The 21,014-nt window shown below is 40.4% G+C and overlaps 1 protein-coding gene across 6 annotated transcripts in view; it reads left to right on the top strand.

Moving 5' to 3' along the window:
- The window catches only part of LOC101482208 (potassium channel, voltage gated eag related subfamily H, member 7), a 76,086-nt gene that overhangs the window by 6,749 nt on the left and 48,323 nt on the right, over positions 1-21,014 (top strand). For all 6 annotated transcript variants that reach the window (XM_076880508.1, XM_076880507.1, XM_004570423.3 and 3 more), the window contains exon 3: positions 20,154-20,309. In XM_076880508.1, coding sequence (XP_076736623.1) covers positions 20,154-20,309 — 156 coding nt within the window. The remainder of the gene's footprint in view (positions 1-20,153; positions 20,310-21,014) is intronic.

Genomic DNA, 21,014 nt, shown 5'->3' with positions numbered 1-21,014 from the left:
ACAGTTCCTGTTTTAAAAGACTACCTGTTTCAGCTCTGGCATTGAACAATGCACCACAGGAGGTAGCTACAGCTGATGTTCCTGTCAGCACTCATTATTACTCTGCAGGCTGATATTTGCTAATGAATGTATCCAGTGTATAAATAAATTACCAGAGTTAAAGATTAAGTATTTAAATGTTAGTGTCTTAATGACAGTTTCAAAAAAAAGTCAGAGTAAATATAAACAGTTCTAATCTCAGCAGCACATATTTACTCAGCAACACTCGCTCTATTTGCGTCTCTGTTCCAAGCATTTGCAGCGCCTTGCTTCCCATGCTAAAAATGCCGACTCTCGGGGTCCTTTGTGTATCTAGAAATCCATAAGCTCAGCACATGCTAACAGCTCTCATTTGTAAATAGCAAATGAGAGTGAAAATGTCACACTCTAAATAGATTAAAGCTGGTTGTGCTTCAGTGATGCTCGCTGAGATTAGAGCTTTTCCAACCTTCAAATGCCATGGATAAATGTGGGAACTTTAGATTGTGATGAACATTTGTTGTCGTTGCTTAAAAAGCCATAATCTGAACAAAATAGGTGACGTTATAAAGTTCAAGTCATAGTTATTTTCAGTCTGTTATTCATGTTGGGTCAGATTTGCTAACGATCTGTCCAAACTTTGCAAACAGAATTATTTTAGGACCTGCTAAAACTTTTAGTATTTAGCATTGGTAGAAACTACATTTTAAATTATGCTTTTAGAATGTTTAATGGATATTTTTAGTGCTATCGTGGATCTGAATGTTATTCATAAATGGAGTGTTAAAAGTGGGTCTTTTCTTTTCTTTCCTTTTGGCTTTTAAAGGCTCAGTTACAAAACTAATGTTGTTTCTGAGTCCTTATCTGATCAATAGTACACATCTGAGATGTGCCTAATAGTTAGTATTTCCTAATTGGTTGATTGCATTCTGGCTTGGTGCATGTGAGTGAATATATATTATTGTGTGTAAGTGATTGTGTGAACATAGCTGTGAGTGCAAGATCAGTTGTATATCTTTTCTCAGCAGTAATACATATACAATACATATACTATGGCAAGGCATGTAAAAGGGGAAAAAGTTGTTCTGCAAGTTTTATGAACAAAGCACAGTAACATTAACGTCATTAACATGCAGGCAGATATATATTGTTCTGTCTGCTTCTGTACATACTTCAGGTCATACTGCTAGGGCTTGGGACAGAATCTAGTACTTTTTAGGGAATTAACTGAATTAGTACAGAGGACAGATTCACACTAAATCGATTGGTGCCAAATTTTGGTACAAGAGCCCATCTGGATTAGACGGTTGTTGCCTTTGCAAATCATGGTGTCCAGAAGTGGTTACAACAGCTGGTGCTGTGTGCGTTTGTGTCTCAGTTTCATGTGCAGCTGCCTCTTGTTGATTCAAGTTACCATGCTACTTTTGAATTGAATGAAACCTGTGCTTACACTGCATTCTTTTGGTTACTAGATGCTTGCTCTCTCAGTGAGTCTGCTGGGACCTGTTATCACGGTTGTCTGGTTATTACTACTCAACTAACTGATGTTTGTTTATAAATTAGAAAATTAGCCTGCCTCTCCTATCAGTCCATTTTTTGTATTGCAGCATCATGTTCATGTTCCCTAATGATTAAAAAAATTACAATTACAATTTCTAGACCCAAGTTGACACAGTAAAATGACATGTTTTGTCCAAGAGTTGAAATCCAACAACATCAGGTGTACTATCCTATAAAACCTTAGTGTTGGTAATATTTTGTTAAACGTGCTTCTAAGAGAAAATTAAGAGAATGTAGGGCAACGATCCATCAGGAGCAAAACAACACAGTGGAAATAATATTTATTCTTCTTTATCTTTCAGCAAACATCACCTACATAAAGGGCTAATATTTGGGCATGCACAAAACACTTAATGTTACAGGTTACAGAATACAGTTTAACACCATATGTAAACCAAACAAGTTTTCATCCACACATCTGCCCAGTTAGCGCCTGAATCACTTAGGTTAGTATCTAAACCAGATTGCCATGGATATACAAACATGGTATTGCAGGGGCTTGGGGCTAACTAATTTGTACAAGAATGAGATGACTTGAAGGTGTTTTTTTGAAGGTGCTGCTGACATAAGTGCACCACATTGTGGGAATTTTGTATGAATAACTCACAATGTGCAAATAGCCAATGAGGCTATGGAAACTGGACAGGATGACTGATGATGAGATGAGTCAGGTTATTCAATGGTGTGAGTCTTGAATGGAAACCACACTCCATAAAACCAATTCTTGCAGATCCATTGCTGTGCAAACAAGATAAGCTCTTATTCTGTTTCACCTGCATTCTCCGTCATGTTCTCGGGTTTAGCTGTGTTTGAGCGCATACAGTGGGCAGCCTGTCTCTGTGAAAGACATGTGTATGAAGGGAAACAGTGCGAGCTAAAAAGAAGGAAATGCAGAGAGAATAAAAGAAGATGCAGGGGACAAAAAAGGGACAACAAAAGACAAAATAAGGCGCATAACTGAAAGACGGAGAGCTGGGATGAAGAAAGGAGCATTCATCCTTATCTAAATGTGTGTGTGGTTGGGGCGGCTGGCAGAGAGAGTAAATGGAGGTGTCAGAGATGGAAAGAAATCAAGTGCAGCTGAATATCAGATGGCTTCTTCCATTGTGGGAACGCCCCCTTGAATTCAGTCCAGTTGCTTGAGAGCTGCTTAAATAATTGATGGCCCTAGTTCTATATCCAACACCCTTTGTCTGTCTCACTGGAAGCAAAGTGTTACCTCTTTATGCAGATACAGAACATTATTTTCACTTGACTGCGCTAAAAACAGAGTGAGCTGTTCTCGTGTTCAACATTGAATAAACCCATATAAAATAAAACAAAGGATTTGCTTAGAAAACTGATTTTGTGCGACTGAATAAAGCTGTCCAGCTCACTCTTATCACTTTACAGGGCCCAGCTAGGGAGCAGTGTAATGAGCAAAGCTACCACTCTCAGTCTAAAGTGACATAGATAGATTTGTGTTGTAGCAGAAGCTTTGATTTCCTCTATATTCATGCCTCACAGTGGATCCCATTTATAACGAGTCTCCTCAACAGCTTTTCTGGGCTGTTAGCAAAAGAAAGAGGCTCCCCAAATGCAGATGTGGTTCTCAAGAAAAGCAGGCAGTTTCTACTTAGCTTCATATTTCATGTTATGAGAGCAGTTACAGTTATTTTTTTAGCTGACGGTTTATTATAACTATTGCAAAGGAACATTTGACCTGGTAATAAAGATCTGGCTTCATAGACAGACTGAATATAAAGACACTAGAATTGTGAAAGCAGACTGGTAGTAATATAGGAATAACGTCTAATGTTAGAATATCTGTTTAAATTAATGTGTATTTCGGTTACAAATTGACAGAAATTGTAAATCTGACTCAAATCTACTCAGCAGGAATACTCAGCTTTTCCCCCATAATGAAAAGAGTAAGAGTCATAACTTAATAACTAACTAAATTCATTTACAAAGACTGACACCAAGCCCACATGATAAAAACTGCAAAAATTTAACTTGCAAAATGCTAACTTTGTTGCCCTGGAAAGCATTTATATGATGGTACATATAGGTGTAACATCTTCAAACCATATTTCAATGAATAGCTGGACAGTTGTCCCCCGTGACAGACCTGACTAGGTTGATAGGCCCGTAAGCTGAGTATCACTTGCCCAATGTCACACTAGTAGCTCTGTAAGGCACTACTGAGCACCAGCACTTTGCTAAGATAAAGGTCCAAAATGCAGCCTTTGTCAACAAAGATGAAAAGATCTGCTCCTCTTTCAGTCATCTTTTGCAGAAAATAGCATGGCCTCAGACAGATAAATGATTTGCTGCCTTTCTGTCTTCTTATTTGTATTAAAATTCATGAAACCTTTCACTTAGTGTGTAACAAGATCATTCGGATCAATAACGTATTCCTTCACCATCCCTCCCCTCCATTGTGCTCCTGTTAGATCATTCTTCACTGCAGCAGCAGACACCATTTTTTTTCTTCTCACTGACATGTCAGATGAAGTACAATCAGAATCAGAATCAGAATACTTTATTGATCCCTGGGGGAAATTATTTTTTGTTACAGTGCTCCATTTTAAACCAACATTAAGACAAGACAGACAATATGCTAACTAAGAATAGTACAATATATACATATATATACATACATACATACATAAGTCACTTATAAATAAATATTTGGAAAAGAAACATGTGTAGCTGTAGCAGCAAACAGTGTGTTAAGTGGATGCGTTGTACAGGGAGATGGCCACAGGCAGGAATGATTTCCTGTGTCGTTCAGTGGTGCTTTTCGGTAATCTCAGTCTCTCACTGAACGAGCTCCTGTGACTGACCAGCATGTCATGGAGTGGGTGGGAGGTGTTATCCAACATTGTCTTTATCTTGGACAGCATCCGCCTCTCCGCCACCACCTTGAGGGAGTCCAGCTCCATCCCCACAACATTGCTGGCCTTACGGATCAGTTTATTAAGTCTGTTGGCATCTGCGACCCTCAGCCTGCTCCCCCAGCATGCAACAGCATAGAGGATCGCACTGGCCACAACAGACTCATAGAAAATCCTCAGCATTTTCTGGCAGATGTTGAAGGACCTCAGTCGCCTCAAAAAATAGAGACGACTCTGGCCCTTCCTGTAAAGTGCTGTGGTGTTTTTAGCCCAGTCCAGTTTATTGTCAATGTGTACTCCAAGGTATTTATAGTCCTCCACAATGTCAACACTGACCCCCTGGATTGAAACAGGGGTCAAGTGTTTCCTGGTCTTCCTGAAGTCCACGATCAGTTCCTTGGTCTTTGCCACGTTGAGCTGCAGATGATTCTGCTCACACCACGTGACAAAGGAGTCGACCACAGCCCGGTACTCTGTCTCATCATCCCTGCTGATGCATCCAACCACCGCAGAGTCATCAGAAAACTTCTGAAGATGGCAGGTCTCTGTGCAGTGGCTGAAGTCTGTGGTGTAGAGGGTGAAGAGGAAGGGGGAGAGGACAGTTCCCTGTGGTGCCCCTGTGTTGCTAATCACCTTGTCAGACACACACTGTGGGAGACGTACATATTGTGGTCTTCCTGTCAGGTAATCAACAATCCAGGACACCAGAGAAGCATCCACCTGCATCGCTGCTAACTTATCACCCAGGAGGGTCGGCCTGATGGTGTTGAAAGCACTGGAAAAGTCAAAAAACATGACCCTCACAGTGCTCGCCGGCTGGTCCAGATGGGTGTAGACACGATTGAGCAGGTAGATGATGGCGTCCTCTGTTCCGAGACGAGGCTACAATGCTATACATATAGTTGTAGACATTAATATCTACAGAATAAAATCAACACAATATTAAAAAAAAAAAAAAGAAATCTGATCTTTTTTCTTTAGTTGTTAGGAGGTTGCAAAGGAGTTAATATCCTTCCATTGTTTCTATTTTGTTTCACTGTTTTATTTCATTGATATCCATTAAGGTATTGACATTTTTGGATTCTTTCAAAGAGAAGAATTACTTTCATAAATCAAACTTTTAGCAGAAAGCTATACACGCTGCTCTGGACATGTCAACAGCTTTGTCATTTTCCCACATATAGAATTTTATGATATCAGTCACACATACTAGTTAATTAACTGGTATGAATGAAATCTATTACAAAGCCAGGGCTTTACAGCGCCAGTGAATAAATGTAGGTCAGTCTGGTGTTGTATCTTTGAATTAAGCCCACACTCACTGCATTTATGTGATAGTATTACCGCAAACAGACAGTAAACAGTCTGACGGCCCCTCCCCCAACCCATTCAGGCTCAAACACTTGGCTTTCCTCCCCCTCCCCACAAGTCTCTGCTCATTCTTGTTTTATTAAGGGGCTCACATCTCCTGTCCAGCAGCTCCATGTGCAGAGATGCCGTTCATTCATCTGATGTCCAGGAGATAACAGGTTGGCTCTACGAATGCTGACTGCATGGAAGAATCACACAGTGTGGGTCTGCCAATTTAACCCTGCCCCCTCCACTCAGTTGTTCATATTTCTCATGAACGATATTTCAGACCTGATCCCAGATTTTCTCTCATTCAGAGACGAATATGCAAAGAGCAAATCTGTGAATGAGCAGCCATTCATTTTTTGTCACTGTTATATAGTTTTTCATTCACTGGATTTTGTGCTGTTTGGATTGTTGCAACAATCAGGGAAGGGAAACAATGAAATGTTCTGAAAAACCTCATGTCCTGGCCTTAATTTGGATCTTATGTTCCCTCACACCTGGACATTGAAATTCAACTGCATCTCCCACATAACAGAAAGGAGGAACAACTTGAAAAACACAACAAAGACCCCAAGACACAATCCCAGCCCCACAACAATCACTTGCTTCCATGAATTGACGCATTTTTGCACCCTGTCACTAAATGCCATGGATCTGTATTCTGCTACCCTTGGAGGACCACTTTGATGGGGATTCAATCAACAAACCCTTAGAGGCAGGGGGACAGCCTAAAGCTAGTGGCATATATCATCACAACTGTACAAATGTCAACAAAACCTGACATCTGACATTATCAAGGTGTTAGACCGCAGTAGTTCAAGTCTGACATTTCCCAAACTTCGTCTGTTTGAGGTCTCTTCATCATGCATGTCTTTCTTATTTACATCCAGGTTGGTACTGTGTATTTTGTCTTCGTTGTTTCTTATTTTTTTGGCTCTTGCTAGACAGTTAAGCATGACCAATGCTGTTCAGATTGTTGCAATGCTAAATGACGCTAAAAAAGAAATTATGGGTTCTTTTTTTAAATTTTAGTCTTAGAAGTCCTCATAAGATATTGTTGTATGTTTTCTAGCAAATGTTGCATTACTATATTGTGTGAACGCTATTTTTAGTTGTCTGACAAAGTCGAACCAGTATTTGGTTATGAACTGGCTAAAAGAAAAAAGTGACTGAACATAAGGGTGGGCGATAGAAACGATATACGATAGAAACGATATAAATTTGGCCAACGATAGAGATTTTGACTATACCGCTCTATCGTGATAGCGTATGTTGATGATGTCATCAAGCTGTGCCTGTTTTGGTCGAAAGCATCGCAGCGGCTTACAGCCATTATCCATCCATCCATCCATCCATTCGCTTCCGCTTGTCCTTTTCAGGGTTGCGGGGGGCGCTGGAGCCTATCCCAGCTGTCATAGGGCGAGAGGCGGGGTACACCCTGGACAGGTCGCCAGTCTGTCGCAGGGCCAACACACAGGGACAGACAACCATTCGCACTCACATTCATTCGCACATTGTGACAATTTGGATTATGCAATTACCCTATCCCCACAAGCTGCATGTCTTTGGACGGTGGGAGGAAGCCGGAGTACCCGGAGGGAACCCACACAAACACAGGGAGAACATGCAAACTCCACACAGAAAGACCCCGGCCTGATGTTGGAATTGAACTCAGGACCTTCTTGCTGTGCGGCAACAGTGCTAACCACCGTGCCACCGGCAGCATCTGCAAAATATGCCGACAGTCATAGCAAAGAGATGAAGCACTTTTGAAATGTGGGGAAAGCCAAAAACTGCGCTTCCTCCACTTCCATAACATTGATTCATTAATGACTTTTTTCGAGTGGAAAAAAAGTTGGCATTCATCCTCCAGCTTCACTGTGCCAATGTTATGCTAACATAGCTGTTTCGCTAGCAATCATGTAGCACAACATTAGGTAGTCCAACTTCAGTAACCCTGCAAATGCCACTGCTGTTTAGTTTTCTCTCTTCATTTATGTTGGAAGTGGTAGCAGAGCTGTACGTTTTAATTAGTTTCAAAAATCTCTCAGTCAGAACATAGTATGTCATGTTTAGGTGGAAACTAGCGAGCTAACTTCCTGCTAACTTCTAACTCCATTAAATTTAATAAATTCTGTTTTCATGGATGCCTGGATGTTAAACTTAATTGTTACACCTGGTAAAGCAGCAACGCTGATGATTTTATTAAAGATTAAAGAATTTAGACCGTTTTTTACTCTCAGTAAAAGAGTTTGACTTTGGGACCTGAAGGGACGGAATTTTGGACCCAGATTACTCCGCGAAGCTCCTCACCATGGCAGCCGTAATGCTCTGACAATCCATCAAGCAGTGCGGCTTACCAAAGTTGTACTAAAACATTTTTTAACAGATTTCTGCACGCCCAAATCGGGTTCGAGGTCAGTAAGCACAACCAGAATTCATACATAAGGCACACTCTCTATTTTTGAGAAAATTAAAGAATTTTAAGTGTGCCTTGTAGTGTTGAAAATACGTTATACAGAAGAAAAGAATATATCGCGATATATATCGTTACCGCACATGCTTGAAATTATATCGCGATATGAATTTTAGGCCATATTGCCCAGCCCTAACTGTACAATCATTAACTGGCTCTTCAAGGTATTCTTCAAAGGTTCACGTACACAGTACACATTCAGTCAAGCTCTCGTGCTGTAATAATACTGTAAACAGTAACCCATACACCACATGAACACAGGATATCCACAAATTTAAAAGTCACTAATCAGTTGTTCGTGTATTCAGTAATTTTTTTTATATATAGTGCCAAATCACAGTAGCAGTTGCCTCAAGATGCTGTATGTTGTAAAGTAAAGGCCCTACAATAATACAAAGAAAACAGTGAAAAACCCGTTTGATGAAGTGCTTTGGCGACAATGGGAAGGAAAAACTCCCTTTTAACAGGAAGAAATCTCCAGCAGAACCTGGCAGGGGGAGGGACGTCCATCTGTCGTGACCAGTTTTTGTGAGGGGAGGACAAAGACATGCTGTGGAAGTTAAGTTACTTTTGTAAGTGTCTTTTGTATTTAGCTGTCATCCTGTCTTTGTCCTCCGGATTCTGAATTTGGGTCCTTTTTTAAACCCTCACACATCATAATGGAATTTTAGTATCAGTCTGTCAATCTGTCAATAGCAGTAAGCCACGTTTTCCCGATCCAAGGATAGAAACAATACCAAGGAAATATCAGATAAAAGATTCGACATATGCTAAAATACAGCAACTAGTTTTTGTAATAAACCCTGAAGTACTCTGCAGTTGTGGGTAATTTTCAGCTCCATCTCTGATCAGCAGTGACAGAAACATATCAGCACAGGCGGATGCTTTAATTTTGTCATGCTTGATGTTGTCCCTTTTTTGGTAGCATCTGAAGCGCTTGTCACATCAGCTACAAAAACCATCTGTCTGTCCAAGATGGTGCAGTAGCACTGAGTTTGGAAAGATAAAGTAAAGACATAAAAACTACCTACTGTAACTTTGGCACTGAGCTCCTAATTTTTTGTTGTTTACTGTTTAGTAACTCTGTTTCCCTGACACTAAAAGAGGAACAGAAAGACAAACTTGTTTACTGAAAATGGCAAAGCAGGAGTCAGCTGACTCCTTGCACCACTATATTTTAATAGTTATGTATGCATGGTAAACACTGCTGGTTTACATTTTGAGGAGGGGCTCATAAAATAAGACCTTGAATGAATCTGCACCACAATCAGGCACACAAAAGGCAATTAAGTTGCTTGTATTCAGTTCTGCATCATGACTCAGATTTGGAATAAAGTTTATCTGCTTCAGCCTGCAGTTTGGCTTTTATACTGTGTGATTTAAACTCATTATGAAGTGTCTCTTATATAAATGCTGAGACAGAATGCATTGACCCTCTGATTCAAATTTTACTTTTAGTCACTGTCTTCCTACCATTATCAGGTCCTGTTGAAAGTTATTGTGCCTCATGCTAACAAGGCTGTACTCTGTCATTGTGATCACAATGTTTAACACCCACATCTCCTGTCTGTTCAAGAGGAGATGTTATGGGATGTTATGACTCCATCGCTAATTTCCAGGAATATATTTATGATATGCCATTACATTCGATTTTAATTATGTTCCAAGACTGTCATTGCCTTACCACTGGCAGGGGATAAATGGAAATAATTTTCTTCTATGAATAATAACAGAGGATATTTCTGCAGTTATAAATAATGTGTACGTATGTACTGTGTACCTGTTATTCATATAGATGCTGAGGCACTTCTCTTGATTTGACAAGTGACCTCTGTGCTACGAGACAGTTTCTCAAACCACCAGGCCCTGTGCTGCCATTGATGACATTCAATTCTGGAATAGATAGCAGACATACACGTATACAGTTCCGAGTACATCTAAATGTTCTCAGTGGAAAAAGGAAAACGGGAGAGGGGTGGGAAGCGCTGGTTACATTTCCAGAAGCATAGGCTTGTTTTTTAAATCTTTCTCATTTATAATCATTTAGCTTTAATACTTTAATGGAATCACAGCATCTTTTCACCCATCTTCTGTTTTTGAGTAGAGTCATCAGATTGAGTGGCTTGTCTGTTACTGTAAATGAGAATTTGTGCTCTTTGCAGTTTACACAGGTCGCCGTCATTCCTACACCCATGTTGCTTTTCTCACTTTCTGAATAAAAGACACTACTGCTACAACAGTGATCGACTCCAACACATTCTAACTTGCTGAGACGGTTAAAGAGTGACCTGGATAACTTGATTTGATGACAATTAGTTGTGGCGAACTGAAAAAGCTCACAGTTGAGCGTTTTACAGAGACATAGAGAGTGGAAACAAGGAGGGAAGTGTCACTGTAACCCCTGAGGTAGTGTAACACCAGAGCTGCTCGAGGCTCAGCTCACATTAGTATCACTCATTTGTGCTCACATACAAACATAACTGCATACACCCACACATACACACACACCATGTCTATCAAACCAAGGCAAAAAGTAGAGTTTTCCATTTAAAATGATTTTCACTTAAATGGTGCTGGCAGAGATTTCTCCGAGTGAGGGCTGTCAAGATTCCCATATAACAGTCAGATATAACCAGTTAACAGATGTTAAGCAACTGTGTGTGTGTATCCGTGTATGAGAGAGACAGCAAGAAGAAGAACTTGATCAAACTGCAGAGATAAATGTATGCTTGTGTTGAACTTTAGTTACCTTTCCACTGTGAATGAGTGTACGTTCAGCTGCATTCTTTTAATTATTGATAGTGGAAATGGAATGAAATTTCCAGCATCCTGAAACTGGAACTCCTCCTGCTGTGCAACTGTCAGGTACACAGTCACATTCAGCAATTTCTATTACCTAACTAATTTAGTTTTTTTACAAAGGATTGTTGTTGTTTTTTTTTATAATAAAGATACCAGGATTTTGTTCAGCTATGCAAATTGTTTATCACACCAACCCTCTTCATATCCTTCTTTTATTCATTTGAATGTTGTGCACATCCATGCATCTTCCTCTTTTCATGGTAGCACCATATTTACCATGCTTTGTCCCATATGACCACTATGCCTGTCCAAACATGTCCAAACTATTACAGCCTTTCCTCTCTAACTTTTCTCCAACACACTCAACTTGAGCTGTCGATCTGATGTACTCATTTCTTCATGAAATTGATCTTGTCCATTTTGGTCATTCCCAGTGTCAATCATAATCTTCAGCTCTGTCACCTCCAACCAAGCCTCCTGTCTTTTGTTAGTGCTACTGTCGCCAATCCATATGTCATATTAGGTCTCACTATCATCTTGTAAATCTTCTCTTTTACTCTTGCTGCTATCCTTTTCTCACAAATCACCGCTGACACTCATATCAGCAGGGTAAACTGCCTGCACTTTCTCCTTCACCTCTGCACTCTCCATTGGTTTGTATGGTTCACCCCAGGTATTTAAACTCATCTGCCTTCACTATCTCTACTCTTTCTATGTTTACCTTTCCACCTGTCCCATATCTTATTCACACACACATATTCTGTCGTGCTTCCACTGGTTTTCATTCCTTTTCTCTCCAGAGCAAACCTCCACCTATCCAGGCTCTCGTCTGCGCGCTACTTTCACTATAGATCACAATGTCATTGGTAAACATCATATTCCACTGAGAATCCTGCCTGATCGTATCTGTCAACCTATCCATCATCATTGCGAACAAGAAGGGCAGCTCTGATGTAATCCCATCCCACTATATCTCAGTGTCTTGATGCATGTCCTGTACCAGCCTCACATACTTCTTTGCCACTCCTGACTTCCTCAAGCACAGCCACAGCTCATCTCTTTGCACCCTATTATTAATTTTCTCTAGATCCACAAAGACAGAGCACCTCTTTTTGACCTTCTCTGTACATCTCCATCAATACTTTTTACTACAGCTTTGCGCATCACCCTTGTTCAGAATGAGCAATGCTCAAGAAGTTGCAAACAACCCAAGAGCCACATCTCAGTTTCTACAGGCTTCAGTTATATGTGAAATATTACATTTTATGACAGGGCAATTAGAAAAAGACTGAAAAATCGCCCCTGGTGCACGCAGAGTATTTTCAGACGAAGACACCGTTTTAGTGTTAATGTGGACGTAGCCTAAGAGGACTACTTTATCTTGAAACTTTGCTAGTGGAAAATAAGATGTTGTTTGACTACTTTGGCTACTAGCCAGTTGCCACAGCTGCCTATGGTTGTTTATGTTGGTCTGCAAATACTCACTAATTATTAGCTCAGTAGAAGTAGAATTTGAAAAAATTCAATTCTTTAAAGTAAAAGTTGTGCCTGCAGCCAGCATGTTTCAAAAGACACTTTCACTTTGAAGCCAAATGGTTTTCATTTCCAGTTTGCAGATTCACAGTTTCCATACAGCTCAGGGAATAGCTGTGCAGTGCTTGTGGAAAAGTCCAACACCTTCAAACTGCGACCACAGCAGTGTCCTAGAGACCAAAGCAATCGAAAATAGTTGTGGAGTTGTGCAACACATTTTTCCCAGTGAGAGGTAAAACTCAGGGGGTTGCTGACCGCTGACTAGGGCTCTAGCAATTATTTTTCCAATGACTGTCATCAACTTCCAGCAAATAGTTAGGGAACACTAATTTTTCCCTCATGATCAGTGGTTTCTGGTAGCTGGTCACAGACTAATCTCTAGGCCTATGTAACTTCGGCTTTATTTGTCACCACATGTTTGCAAAACCTCAGTAAGAAAATTGAATATTTCTTCCAGTAGTGTAGACTGTTGACCTCTGCTGAGCCTTGGGTTTTGTGTTTTGGCCATTGCCATCTTGGTTTTTTGGAGCTATAACTTTTCAACCAGGGTTTAACTGAACAGCTACCATTTCAGTAGTGGGTTAACACTCCTACAGGTTACTCAGGTTATTTCCTCAGCAGGCTAAGATAAACAGCCAAGAAAACATTAAGGATTAAGATAATTCTACTGCCTGCTTGGCTGACAAGTCATTTACCAATGAACTGCCAACTCTCTTTCTTTTTGAAACCAAAATTGAAGAAATCAGTAAATTTTCTTTAATTGGTGAAATTAATACAATGACATCTCATGTCCTGTACAGCACTAAATATAATTAAAGTATCAGGTCTTTTACACTATAAAACAAAAATTTTACACTATAAAATACTATGAAAAAATCTTGAGATATCCCTAATTTCTTAATGATTTGCTACGAAAATGGGAAATAGGGGAAATGGGATATTATTAATTGAAACATGCATAGAAATACAATATATAAGGAAAAAAAGAATTTGCACAATTCTAATGAGATTATGAAAGTCAATAAGTTGTAACGCCCACCTTTATTCTTCAATAGAGCCTGAAATATCTTACGCAAGCTTTCTTGTAATTTCTTTAAGTAGGCTTCAGGAAAAGAGCTCCAAGCTTCTTGAAAGATATTTCAAAGCTCTGCTCGGCTGGAGGTAATGCCCTTCAGCAGAGCAGAGCAGTGATCCCTCAAGCTTAAAATGAGCTTGAACTGGCACAACCTTTGATGGTGTAATTAATGTAAGTTGAGAAAGAGAATCATGGCAGTGAGGCACAGACTGAGAGAACTGTGTTGAACAGAGACATGTATTGGATAGCTCTGTAATGAAAGGACATTGTTGGAATTGTTGGTCATTGGTGTATCAATGCAATATAAGACACTACCCTCATCTGAACTTTGTCCTTAGCTCCATTAGTGTTCCTGTTGTTAGTCCAAACCTTGAGGTCAAATTAAGGTTCCCGGGAGTCTTGTGTACTAAAAGGTGTCTATAACGTGTCTGTTATGCAGAATATCAACTTTTATCCACTGTGTTTGAGATGAATGCCGGTTTTATCTCATGCACAGTTGTGTTAATTTCATAGTAATGTCTTTGCTTGGACCAGTCATCTAGGTTACTGGAGAGACATCAAGTACAAAAACTGGCATGGAGGTGACTTTGCATGACTGGAACTACCTTTTTTTTTTTTAAAATCTTGTGTTTTTATCAGAATGGACACTGACTCCCCACTGTACCAGAGTAGTTATGTTCAAAAATGATAATGCTATACAATGTGGCTTTGGTCTGAAAATATTAAAGAGCATGCTGTGATTTGGCGTAGTCTGCATATACACTTGGTAACACACTGTGCTGCCATCCTGCCGAGCCATCTGTCTAGCAAAAGATTACTAGGTAGCTCTGTTAATCCAGGTAGCTTCCTAACTGCACCCTGTCAGCGAGGAAATGAAGTTGAGTGGAAAATGTTTCAATGAATAAGACCCACGTTTCCTCTCAGGCTTAAGGCTTGACCTTGACACACCAAGCAGTTTCAACACTAGCAAAGCAGTAGCCTTATCACGCTGCTTATATATATAGAATTCCCTCCAGTTTGGCTCAAGAATCTTGTTTATGGGGATGATAGGCAGTTTTGTGCGCATTAGATCACTTTCACCTTGCCAAAGTTTGAGATTCTTTGCCACTTACATGAACTGTGTGTCAGCACTTTCCTCCATCCACCATTCTCTGAGGATTAGAGACTAGAAAAGGACAGATTGTGTTTCTGTTTCACTTCATCCATCCATGACTGTAAATTTGTGTCATGGGAGGGTTGATGCTGAGTCACACACTTTCTTTAAGTTTGAAGGGTATTTTTTTTTTCAATTCTAAATCTGTTGTTAAAGCAGTAGAGATGGCACCCGATCTATTAAATGGAGATATTTAACTGTGTTTGCTTTGCTTGTCCTTATAAATATTCAGGTCAGAAATTCTCTGACTAAAGTTGTTTTAGTCAGAGAATTTCAAAGGTGTGCTCTCTCATTACACTGCACCATGTAAAGCAGCTCCATTGCCTGCGTATTAGATTTAGTTGGACAGAGAACATTCTGCTAATTAATGCTGCCGGCAGGCTGTGTGTGAGTGACTGTGTGTGTTTATGTGTGTGAGCCAGTGTCTGTCTGTGGCTGTTTCAGAGTGTGCTGAGCCGAGATCTGTGGACCTCATTAGCGTTTTTGTGCGCATGCTTGGCTGTCTCACTGCCAGTGTGCACGCAAGAAATGTAAATGTTATTTCTGTTTGTGTGAGTGTGTGCATGCATGTATGTGTATCTGTGTTTGCCTGTCACACTCCTCTGAGGCAGGATACACAGGCAGATGGGCAGAAATTTGCATCAGCAGCAGTGTCGGGAATCTTTCTGATCTGTCCGTTTATAACGCGTCAGGTGGCCTTCCTGCAGAGAACCTGGGCAGCTCTCTTTCTTCTCAGGAAGAAAGACATGCAGAGACAGGAGCAGAGAACGAGAGCAGGCAAATAAAGACTAAGGGGAATAAACCAACAGAAAAAAAAGGAGTCTGGATTTAAGAGACATGAAGGAGTAAAGGAGTAATGACCAGAAGAGATAGAGGGAAAAGAAGTTCATGTAGAATTATTATTTTTATGCAGGTTTAAAACTAATACTAAACCCATATTAAAACTGGTCACTCCGCTCCAAGTAACACATGCGTCAACTGAAGTAATGACAAAAAGTCAGATGTCTAGTCATATTAATGTACAGAATTCACCTGCTTGCTGCTACTACTGCACATTCACCCAGTGTATATACTATAGGTATGTATATATATATATATATAATGTTCTTCCTCTACACCCCCCCCCCCCCCCAATTTTTGCACATGTCGAGGAGCGTGTCAGGCTACATTTCACTGTGTGTTATACTTGTATAACTATGCATGTGACAAGTAAAGAACCTTGAACCTTGAAAAGATCACAATGTCCTTGTGCCCCTGTATGGCTTAGAAACTATAAGCACTTCTCTACTCCATTGTCTTTTTCATATTCAACTGTATTTGAATTGAGCCATTGCTAAGTATATGACATGAGATCACATGAAAAATTATTACAATAAACAAAATATAGATTTTTTTTAACAAACTTTAAGTTTTTATAAAATTCCCATCACTTTCTTCTTCTTCTATTCTTCTTCATACACACAGCTTTAAACCCATTCTCATTCTTATGTTGCCTAAAAAAGCCATTGTCACCAAGTCACCATTATGTTTTCTAGAATATAATACTTGACACTTATGAATTATAAATGCCTATGGATTCCAAGCAGCCTATTTTTAGAGTCACTCATACACGTACACACATAGATTGCATTTCAAGGCTGGGGTTTTGTCCCTGCAAGCACTACTTTTATAGACTGCTCTGTACTGTACTGTGAACGAATTTACTACAAGTACTGGAAAGTACTGTATGTTAAAAAATAATATAGTATAGTCAACTAATCACATAAAAATGAAATCATAACTATCTATATTTGATGTGAGCATCTCCAGTTCTCCTGGGTACAGGTGCAGTTATTCAAGCTTGGAAAATGTGCCACAGGTCTCTGGATTTTAGACTGGCTCACTGTCTTTTGTCTCTTGATATAATCTCTGCATGGTGTGTTTAGTGTGGGGCTCTTTGTTCGCCTTGTGTTTGAAGATGCAGGCCATTTACCATTACATCACATAATATTTAGCAAGTTTTATTGGATTTTGTTCGTTGATGGATAGAATGCTTTGAGACTTCTGCACAGCACTGTATGGTTCTGCACATGTGAGGGCATCTGTGTGCATGCATGTGATTTGTTTTGCATGTTTGGTTAGTCTATGCAAATGTGCATTTGTACAACTTCAGACACTTCTTCAACACTACAACTGAAAAAATGTAATGATAGGTGGCTGGGTGGTGTTTGTGTTTTCAGTGGAAACACTGTTAAATGCCCATCTAAATGATTTATTCCATTTGTTTGTTGCCATAAAAGGGAAATTTCTTTCAACACCCTGTATATTGGCAGATGAATAAAGATAATCATTTGAAAAACATCTTGAAGTCACTTTGTACTGATGACAGAATGGTGCAGTGAGTTTAACTTTCTTTGGAGCGCTCAGTTGTTTCCATGGAGACAGACGGAGAAGATTTTAATTTGCAAACAAAGTGAGTCAAATTATAGGATGCTTATCACTGTCAGTGCTACTCCTTGTGCTTAAAGAGATAAAAACAACAGATGCATTTGTATTTTTATAATGACAAAGCTGAGATGAAAGCTAAAATCAAAGTCATTGATTGAAGTTCATATTTTAAGTTGGGGTAAATAACTGAATCTGTCAGTATGAGGTAAGTACACAATAATATCTGGATGCACTCTTTTCATATCCAAAATATTCCACTAATAATGTGTGTATATTTGTGTAGGTCAGGATTTAATCCCTCTAGCTAACGTCAAAGTCCTTCTAGAAGCATGACTTACCACTTGGCAGCCATATTCGTAACTCTTCTGGGGCGATCGTGGCTCAAGAGTTGGCAGTTTGTCTTGTAATTGGAAGGTTGCCAGTTCGAGCCCTGGCTCCGACAGTCTCAGTTGTTGTGTCCTTGGGCAAGACACTTCACCCGTTGCCTACTGGTAGTGGTCAGAGGGCCCGGTGGCGCCAGTGTCCCACAGCCTGGCCTCTGCCAGTGCGCCCCAGGGCAGCTGTGGCTACAATGTAGCTTGCCATCACCAGTGTGTGAATGGGTGGATGACTGAATGCAGTGTAAAGCGCTTTGGGGTCCTTAGGAACTAAGTAAAGTGCTATACAAATACAGGCCATTTACCATCTTCTGGGTAGTTATTTCATAAGTGTATGGGGAGCGTGTGAATAAAATTGACAGTCAAGTCTGATTCAAATTGCTTTTAAAAAGTATGTTGAATGCAAACTAAACTATGTGGATTATCTTGTCTTCTTCCTGTCACCCCAACCGGTCGCAGCAGATGGCCGCCCCTCCCTGAGCCTGGTTCTGGTGGAGGCTTCTTCCTATTAAAAGGGAGTTTTTCCTTCCCACTGTCGCCAAAGTGCTTGCTTCAGTTGTGATTCAAAACAAGCTTCTTTTTTTTTACCTCAAGTCATAGTTGCTATATCAGAATGCTGTTCTCTTAATACTCACTCTGTAGTCAATGCTGTGTTCATAGTGTAGTGTGTATATGGGGTGGCTGTAGCTCAGGTGGCAGAGCAGGTCAGCCACTAATCAGAAGGTCGGTGTTTCGATCCCAGGCTGCATCCTGGCTGCATGCCAAATATCCTTGGGCAAGATACTAACCCCGTGTTTGCCTACTGGTGGTGGTCAGAGGGCCCGGTGGCGCCTGTGTCCGGCAGCCTCGCCTCTGTCAGTGTGCCCCAGGGCAGCTGTGGCTACAATGTAGCTTGCTATCGCCAGTGTGTGAATGTGTGTGTGAATGGGTGGATGACTGAATGTAGTGTAAAGCGCTTTGGGGTCCTATGGACTAGAAAAGCGCTATACAAATGCAGGCCATTTACCATTTACCATATGTGTGTATATAGTGCCGGTTTACACCAAGAGTCATTTTAAGGTAAAGGTACGGAACTGGAGAGGGAACACTAGCAATCTGGTCATTCCCTGTGAGTGAGTAGGCAGAACTAGGGTGAAGAAGAGGCAACCATCTGCTGTGACTTTATGTTCTGTATTATCTGTAAGCTACAGTGCTACAGTGTTGACACTGTAGTCACAGGAGGCACGGTAGTCCCCCCCCCCCCCCCCCCCCGTCCCAGATTTAAGTGAATAGTTCAACCCACCCATGGTGACACTGATATACTGTTAGGCCCTGGATATTGCTTATCCCTGCAAAATCTGGACTTCCTAAAACATAAATCAAAACCAGGCCTTGTGAACTACTTTGGTTTACAAAGCTGCACAGTAGCATTTGAGAACCTGATATAAGAAAGTGAGTGGTAATCCACAATTCTTTTGTAGGCAGAGTAAGAATCGCAGTTTAGGGTGTTTGAGCAGCAGTGCATCTATGCTCCCCCAGAAGCTGGGCTGGGTGCCTGCTGGGTGAGCTATAAATAGCCTAATAGTGATACCAGGATTTCAAGTCTAGTGTGTGAGAGAGCATCTTCCAACAATGTCTATGTTTATTAGTTAAAACATAAACATGCATCTCATTTTTGTTCATTGCTCCTGTACTACAGCTTTACTAATGTTGGCAATACTTCAATTACTATTTAAGCCTAGAGTAGGATTAAAGACGGAATCAAACCTAAAAATAAAAATGTAACAATCATATTTTCTGTTTATTTGAGGGTTTTTTCTGAAGCTAGGACAAGTCAGCTGGTAGGAATGGTCTACAATTTTGTCTCCTATATCTGCTTTATTTTTGTTCACCTCTTTCCTATTTGATCAATTAGGAACATTTAGATGTGAGGCATTAGCAGCTAGCAGGGTTGTATTAAATTACCTCCCACTGTGAAGCCATTGCCAACTCTAGTAATTGGGCCTCATTTTTTTTCCTTCCATGAGAACTGCTGTGAAAGTATTCATGGTTGTTACATGAAGAAGAAATTATTAATTATTCAAGGGGATACATTATTTAAATAATCTGCTAATGTTAGGTTTGATGTAAGCTGTTTGCAATGTTTCAACTGTACTGAACTGTGAAGGACACTTGCCGCATGTCTGTATGTATAAAATCATTGAGCTCCAGTGGGTTTCCTCTCAAAGGCCTTGTTGACCTTTTCACCCTCATTTTTCTGCCAGACCTGCCTGTGTGAGCAACGTTATCTGGAATAAGATGCTTGAATGTCAAAGGGTGTTAATGGAAAACTCCAGGGTCAAAATGTCTAGAAACCTGCTATGTCGGGTTTAAATCAGGTTTTCCATTTTGCTTCAGACTGAAAAATTACAAAGATTGATTGGGCCTCATAATTTCGAGATTCTGTATCTGCCACTGGCTCACATGTTAAGTCAATCAAATAGAAAACTCTTTCTAACTGTGATTTCCTTTTGCTTAGGTTCAAACTTCCTCTGTGCCACCCATATCATCCCTGTGAAGAACGAGGAGGGTGTGGTCATGATGTTCATCCTGAACTTTGATTACATCCTGGATGAAGGCAGCAGTGACTCGCTGGAGAGACTAAACCATACCTCACCTTCTAAAGCTGATCAATGTGAGTAAAAACATGCAAGGCCCAGGCAGGAGAAGGTCGGTGCTAGACGACCGTCTGTGACATTTGGTCGGAGCTTTTATTCGTTCCCCAAATCTGGTTGTGTTTGTACCATTAAGTAAATATAGTGTTAGAAATAATACACGTATAAAGGTGGACATATATTAGAAATACATAAATATACTAGAGACCAGTGTTGGGACTAACGCGTTATTAAGTAACGCGTTACAGTAACTACGTTATTATTGTGGTAACGAGCACGGTAACTAGTTATTATGCCAAAGCCGGGAACGCGTTACTCGTTACTGGGATTTAGAGAGGCTCGTTATTCGTTACTTCGTGTGGTGGCTATCGCGGAGCTTCCACAGATTCAATAACATTAGCAAGTGGTGGAAGCCAGCAGGTGGATGAAGGAAAAGGGAGGCAAGAGGAGAGACCCGAAGCGGCCGCTGGTCCGAGAGTGTCAGGTGAACTGAACTTCAGGTAAGAAGTTATAACCTGCAGTCCATCTGGGTCAGATATGAACCAAGTTTAGGTGGAGTTTATTTTCGTTATGCTGACTTTTTCGTACTGCGTGCTAGCTAGCATGACGGAGTTTCTATACAGCTGGGTGGTGCTATGTTACTGATGTTGAACTTTATTTTGTTCATAAGGTTAATTATTAGAGTTGCCAACCGTCCCGTAAAAAACGGAATCGTCTCGTATTCA

Source organism: Maylandia zebra, linkage group LG23 (assembly GCF_041146795.1).
Source record: "Maylandia zebra isolate NMK-2024a linkage group LG23, Mzebra_GT3a, whole genome shotgun sequence".
Classification (NCBI taxonomy): domain Eukaryota; kingdom Metazoa; phylum Chordata; class Actinopteri; order Cichliformes; family Cichlidae; genus Maylandia; species Maylandia zebra.
The sequence above is the reverse complement of the archived record's forward strand: the minus strand, read 5'-3'. Positions and strand labels throughout refer to the sequence as shown.